This window comes from Maniola jurtina, chromosome 2 (assembly GCF_905333055.1).
Source record: "Maniola jurtina chromosome 2, ilManJurt1.1, whole genome shotgun sequence".
NCBI lineage: Eukaryota > Metazoa > Arthropoda > Insecta > Lepidoptera > Nymphalidae > Maniola > Maniola jurtina.
Window position 1 is genome coordinate 3034556 of NC_060030.1, and position 7412 is coordinate 3041967.

The 7412-nt window shown below is 37.6% G+C and overlaps 1 protein-coding gene across 1 annotated transcript; it reads right to left on the reverse strand.

Annotated features, from left to right (window-relative positions):
- Positions 1 to 337: 337 nt before the first annotated feature.
- On the reverse strand, positions 338 to 5569 carry LOC123870969 (28S ribosomal protein S31, mitochondrial). Its single transcript, XM_045914489.1, has 6 exons — positions 5451 to 5569; positions 5083 to 5363; positions 4661 to 4784; positions 3590 to 3769; positions 2936 to 3156; positions 338 to 657 (listed from the first exon to the last, which is right to left on the reverse strand). Exons 1-6 carry the CDS (start codon positions 5459 to 5461, stop codon positions 389 to 391), a joined length of 1086 nt encoding a protein of 361 aa, XP_045770445.1. The 5' UTR covers positions 5462 to 5569; the 3' UTR covers positions 338 to 388.
- Between the last annotated feature and the right edge of the window lie 1843 nt (positions 5570 to 7412).

Here is a 7412-nt window from a genome sequence, read left to right on the forward strand (position 1 = left end):
AAAACGTGTGGCTCATGCTTGTGTTTAAGTACGGTACCTACACTAAATGTGTTAGGTTACGACGTAACCACAAGTAAAGTTCACTCTCATCCGTAAATTACAAAAACTATCCTAAAAATATTAAAATTAAAGGACGAGATGTTGAAGATTCCTTAACCAAGTGCATATTATTGTAATGCAATCACTTACGTCCGTCAGTTACGATATAATCTTGCACTAGGGTTTTCGGCTGAGCATTACATGGCTGTCATGTATAGAGGCACTCGATAACGAATTTTGTTTTCGAAAATCTATATAAATTCGTACTAGAGGTTAGAATACAAAAAGAAACAAGTAGTACAGCTTAAACTCATTTAATCTATAATCTAACAATAATAACTTATAACATCTATACAGTGGCTTCACTAGTTTCAGTACTAGGTTTCGTCTCCCAAACACCCATTTCCTTCAGCATATCCTGTTTCGATTCGAAGTACTCTTTGTACCACATGATGTGATCTATCTTTTCCTTCACTGTATAAAAGGCGTTCTTGGAAAGGCCTACGCAGACTAGTTCCATGAAATGTCGTATCGGTCCCTTGGTGGGACACCAGCCTTCTAGGTGTGTGTCTATGAATATGTGTTCAGAAAAGTGGACATTCTTCTCTTCATCCATTCCTGTAATACAAGAGATATAAATATATAAAAGAAAAAGCTGACTGACTGACTGACTGGGATATTAACGCAACTACTGGACAGATCGGGCTGTTTGGTATGCAGATAGCTATTATGACGCAGGCAATATGCAATCCACGCGGACGAAGTCGCAGACATAAGCTAGTAGTAAATAAATCAACGGGATTTGGGAATAGACAAAACCAAACTCTTATTATAAAACAGGCTGTTTCTAATCAGTCATTTTACGGTTGCAGATATGCTGCAAAGAAAAAAAGGAACCGTTAAAGAATCACTTTGATGTCTGTCTATCTGTCGCGTCTGTCACGACCCGTCGAGGAAATTAAAAACTATAGGGCACTTCAATTTGACCTAGAATCATAAAATTTGGAAGGTAGCAAAGTCGTTATAGTACAAGCACCTACAGAGAAAAGTCTGAAAACCGTAAATTTGTGGTTACATCACAAAAGAAATGGCAAAAAAAAATTTTTTGGGGACCACCACTTTTTTTCATGCAACATCCGTTAGGTCTACTTTTTTCGTATAAAATGTAGCCTATGTCACCCGGACCTTCACGACGAATCGATTGACATCTCATTCATCAAAATCGGCCCAGTAGTTTAGGCGCTACGGTGGAACACACAGAATCTGGATACAAACATACACATACATACATGCCCTTCCTATTGGCTTTGCTACAGTGGGGTAAAAAAGTGTTACATGTTGTATTATTATAGGGAACTTTTTAAAACCGGTCAAGGTTTTATTCAAAGTTTTTTATCTTGAATAGTTCATGGTATCAAATTGGTAGAGCGGTTAGTAAAGCTATTTATATGCAACGATAGATGGCAGCACGAGTATACTGTTTCACGCTTAAGTATCCTAGGTTTGGAACATCTAAGAGGTTTGTTTGGTCTCAATACTGTGGCCACTGCTTCCCCGCCGCTGGCTGACGGGCGCTCGCCGGAACATCGCCGGCGGGCTCGACCTCGCCGAGCCGCGGGCGTTAGCCTCAAGGACATCCCACGCCGCCGCAGTAGCCGATCGCTCGCGAACATCCGCGGGCTCGATCGCACTGCCGTGCGGCCACTACCGGACATGACAATCCGGAATTGACACCCAGACCAGTGGTCCAACCCCGTGCCCCGCCCGCAGTCGCAGGCGGCGTAGCCACCACTGAAGAGGGCCATCGCCCTGACCAGTCACCCCGGGACCCGAAAGGGTCCGCGTGGACGACCTCGAGATGAATACTGTGGACGGATTTTGTTGAAATTTAGAGATTTTTGGACAATCATACTTCTTTAAACGAAGGACATGATTATAATTAAAATTGATGGTAAATATTGTGACATACATTTTTTTTTCTCGTCTGGCTTTACAGAGATTTACATATAATAAAAAAAAGAATTTGTACTGTGGTTCACGATGAATATTAAATGACTATGACTAATTAAAATTGTCAATTTCTGCCCTCACAATAATTATGTGGACAATACTCTATCCGAATCCGATGCCAGCAGAATTAAAGAAACTGAAAATCAATGTACATAGTGCATACATTTTGAGAACTCATTTGCCATATTTGCTGTGTCAACTGTCAATTGTCATGTCAAAAGTACGAATTTAGCTCATAATTTAAAAACGAATCGTAGTTTTGACATGACAGTTGACACATAGAGCAAAGTGGCGAGTGAGTTATCAATATTTATGCGTAACAGACATAGAGATAGTATATAAACAATTCATCCAAGGTAACAGACGTCAACTTAAATTAGGGTTCCCTATTTCCAGAAAAAAGGGAACCTTTATAGTTTACTAGAGGATGCCCGCGACTTCGTCCGCGTGGATTTAGATTTTTATAGATCCTGTGGGAACTGTTTGATTTTCCCGGATAAAAATTTGCCCATGTATATGGACGCAAGCTACTTCGGTACCAAATTTCATACAAATCGGTTAAGTAGATGGGTCTTTAGGAATTCCGTGGGAACTCTTTGATTTTTCCGGGATAAAAAGTAGCCTATGTCCGCCCCCCGAATATAAACCAAATTTCGTCAGAATCGGTTACATTGTTGGACCGTGAAAAGGTAGCAGACAGACAGACAGACAAACTTTCTCATTTATAATATTAAGTATGGATAGGTTCACTTCATTATCTGTGTCTATTGAATAGTCTACTTTTTATCCCGGAGTATTAAAAGATTCTCAAGGGATTGTAACTAAAATCCTAAATCTGAAGTCCCTGGCATCAGCTAGTGAAAAGGTATTCAAAATATTTGGTCACCTTGTTCATTATCAATAGGGAATTTCCACACTTTGCCTTGCTCAGTCCACATTATCATCTTCTGGTAGTAGTTGGCTGGAGGCTGCGACGTTGCTAACATCAGCTCCCTTTGGTTGAGTTGCTCCCATACATCTAGCCTTGTCCCATAGTTTGCTCCCTTTGCTTTGAAAATACCTAGAGGCTCCCCATTGAAAATGTTGATGGTATTAGCTTGAGGTAAGCTGTAATAAACAAAAGGCTGTTTAATATGTGTTTATTAGGGTTCCGTGACACAAAAGGAAAAACGAAAACCCTTATCGGATCACTTTGTTGTCTGTCTGTCTGTTGTGTCTGTCAAGAAAACTATAGGGTATGTCCCGTTGACCTAGAATCATGTTTGGCAGGTAGGTGGGTCTTAATAGCACACTTAATGGGAAAAATCCGAAAACCATAAATTTCTAAAAAAATGTGTTCATGAACAAACACTTAGTTTTCTAAATCACATGTAGATGGCGCTATCCGTCACTAACTTGCAGTGTTGCTCATAAAATGTCCGATGGTACTGAACCCTTCGTGTGCGAATCCAACTCGCACTTATCCGATTTTTTTTCTAAAAGAAGCATATTACAATTTATTAATTGTACAACAATATTGAGATTGAACATAAGTTTTCACCTTTTCCTTTGTGTTGGTCTTTGTTCCTCTTGCGGTTGTCTTCTCTGGTCGTACCTAGTTCTCTGTGTCTCTGCTCTGGACTTCTCTGCTAAACGTTTCACTTGTTGGCCCCTCGTCTCCCGAGCCACGGGCTCCTCGCTGTCCTGTGATCTGTCCACTTTCATGCCTACTATCAAATCACTGGAAAATAATTGGTCTCTTTAGAAAAATGGCATGAAATCAGTAAGACTTACTGTTAATAATTAGCTTATTAAAAATTGAAACGAAAACTCATGATTCTGACTAAGGTTTATTATCTTATCTATACTAATGTTCTAATTTTTCAATCATACTTTAATAATAATTATAATATAAGCCTTTATTTACTGAATTGAATTACATTAATGCTATATGTACATAATATTATATCAAACAAATAAATAATATTTAAGTTTTTGATACTGGTGTTTTATTTGTTTTTCCTTTTCCCTTCATTCAGTGTGTGAGTGCGTCCACCTGCAACTCAGTGTCCACTCGCTGCTCAAATAAAAACAGATTTTTATTTATTTAATCATAATCAATTATTTATTTTACCAAATTGTGGATAAATAACAGATTTTTATGCATAATAGTTTATTATTACCGTGCAAAATGTCAGAAAATACCCGAATACGGAACCCTCGGTGTGCGAGTCTGACTCACACTTAGCCGGTTTTTTTACTGGAAAATGAAAGAGTTCCTGCAGAATTTTTAAAACAAGCAAGACCATACATAAACAAAGTCACAGGTATCATCTAATATGGGTCTTGGGTAATTTTTTATGAAAAGTATCTCAGCCAATTTACATAATTAAAAAATGCTGCTAAAAATATTTTCCCACAGAAATTGTTAAAAAATTGAAGTATATTTGTTGTTTATTGCCTTGTGACTTCATTGATCGCCTTTCATACAACGTGACATTAATAAATAAATTATTATTAACTATGTTAAAATTTTTAATAATGAATTCTTCTAGCCCCTATACAAAACGTCACATTATTTTATTTACATAGTCCAAGACTCTATTCTAAGTAGTCATGTAACAATTTATACCTGAGTGTAGTAGAGGTTTGGTTGATTTTGCCTAGAACTCTAGAAAGCAATTCTGCTTCTGTCTGTTTGACGTTGCCTCCAATCACCTGAGCCACCTCGGATGCAGCTTTTGTGATGTTTTCCTCTGAAATAAATAAATGGAACATCTAGCATTACAACTTTTTACATAATAATTTTTTTCCAAATAAAAATAAAAACAGATTTCAATAACCACAAACTCTCTCTATTAACAAATATTTGTGAAAGAAAAGGTTGATCCTGTGGAATTTGTTACATTGTGGCTACCAATCTCTAAATTGACAGGCCTAAATCTAGTGCTATCCATTTAAGATGGAACATTATAACAATACATTTGAACCTGATATTTTAGTTTAAAGGTTGTCACCAAGGGAATTAAGGAAATGTATGGAGATATTGCTTACCAATTTTCTCCATTTTCACTTCAATTACGTCTGGTTTTGGCCGTTTTGGTCTCTCTGGCGCAGTGGTGAACTTCTCACGGTACTCACTATCAGACATCTTGGGCTCAGCCATCATTAGTTTCAGAAGAGCTTGAATCTTTTCGGTACTAGACTCTGTTCCAGCCTCTTTCTTTTCATCTTTCTGATCTTTTTGTTTGATCTCCGGCATCTTAGCGTCGTGTTCTGGAGGTTTATCGGATAAACATCGCACGAAAAGTTTAAGATCACGCTTAATTCTTAACCTGTAATAATGGTTGGTTTTATGGCTTAATGAGTCGTCTGTAAAACAGTTAAATGATTTTTAGGTTAGAGCCAAATATGTACTTTACCTGGAAAGCATCTTAGTTTCAATAACTTTTCATGAATCTTAAAAATTACTAATTTAAATTTGTATAGGTAATTTTCGATGTTTACAAAATGAAAACCATAGACATGTAGAACCATTGACTATGTGTAGAATAGAACTTGTGATTGTCAAAATCAATATGACATTGACAGCAGCACCATTTGTTTATGGTTATGTATGAGTTGTTTATCTGTGGTGCACGTTTTTCTAAACATGAATTCTAGTCTTTTGAACTCTGAAGTAGTTTGCCGGAAGACCTTCTATATTCATTAATTATCACAAATTAAAATCCTAAATTAAATGTTTATAGAGGGTTCAAAAGCAGTTTCCTAGCAGATACATATTTATTTTAGGAGCAGAAATTGGTAGATAGGTATTATAGATCTACCCACAATCATGAATTAATCATTTATTTAAGATTCTGGTTTTTTCATCTGGTTGTAAGACTGAAATCAAAATGGATAAGTAGGTACCTACTGTTCTGATGCAAGTCGGACATTGCCGTCCTGCTTCCCAAAGTCTTCTAACTTCTAATTACGAGTTTAGTAGAAGTAGAAGGAACAGAAGTTATATTGCTAAGCCCTACACCACATGAGTAAAAAATTAACTCATGTTGATATAGAGCTGCATCTTTTCAGGCTGAAGTGAAATTGGAACTGCGATTGTATGGAGCGAGTGACGGAGAGACCCCTCTTAAGGAAAAGCAGGGAAGGCATATAATCAATGAAAAAAAAAAGCTTGTCGGACCATTGGCGTTTTATTGATGGACTGAATAGTATTTTAAGAAAATGATACACTTATATATTATGTACAAAAGATGTGTATTATAATATGGCGCCATCAATGGCTTCGCCATGTATAGGTCTACCATTTAACTGAAACGGATCCTGAGGTAGATGCGCGTTGCGGGAGTGGTGACGGCTACTGAACTCTTAGAGCTGTCACACATTGATACACCGGTGACCACAAGTGGCAACCACAAATCGCGGAGGAGATTTTTCAAACATTTTGTATGGCATCGGCGCAAAGTGGACGTTCGAACCAGTTATCCCCGTAGCTTGTTACAAGCTACAGTAGTAGTCAGTGCTCGCTACTTGTGGCAGTGTTTACATTCGACCAATCACCGGCTTCCCCCCGCCGCCCACCAGTTCGGTCTTGCTGCAAGAATCGTACAGATTGTACCTAAGTAGACACGATGGATAAAATCAAGAATACGCAAACCAACACGTTAGAGCCCTGTCAAATACTGAGGGGAATTGGACGATGGATTCTAGCCACTAGTAGCTGCAACTGGTGGTCACATCTAGCCACCTGTGGCTGCGACTGGTGGCATGCGTCTGGTGGCTTAACCTTACCACTAGTGGTCGTGTTTAGTGGCCGCCACTAATAACCCAGCGGATGGCAGCACTCACGTAACCGTCCGTCCCTCATCGCACTGTTACTTCAGAAACCATCTCAGTTAAACACACACAGAAATACATTGAATATGTTAAACGGTAGGCCTATAGGTAGGTTCCCACTATATTTTTTTACAATCCCGTAAGTATTAAAAAATCTAGGTAACAAAATTATCAATGTCAATTTCGTTGACTTCAGGCGTTAAGCCTAAGCACCAAGCTTAATAGGTATTGAAATCATTAACATAAGTCTAACTTGATATCACAATAAGTAAACTTGTGCACTAAGCTACACAAGTACCTACCAATTTTATTGTACTCAACTTATAATAAACTAAATCAAGTCATCTTTTTCTGTGAAAAGTATGGCAAAACTGACTACTTATATAATCTTATAGTAATTGTATGAGAAAATGTTTTTGATTTTTTTAATCCACTAAAATGAGATTTACTATAACTTTTCAAATAAAAATAAATATCGTGAATTGTAAAAATGTACGGTAACAAAGATTTGGAATCAATTTGAGCGTTGATGTCATGATTCAAAT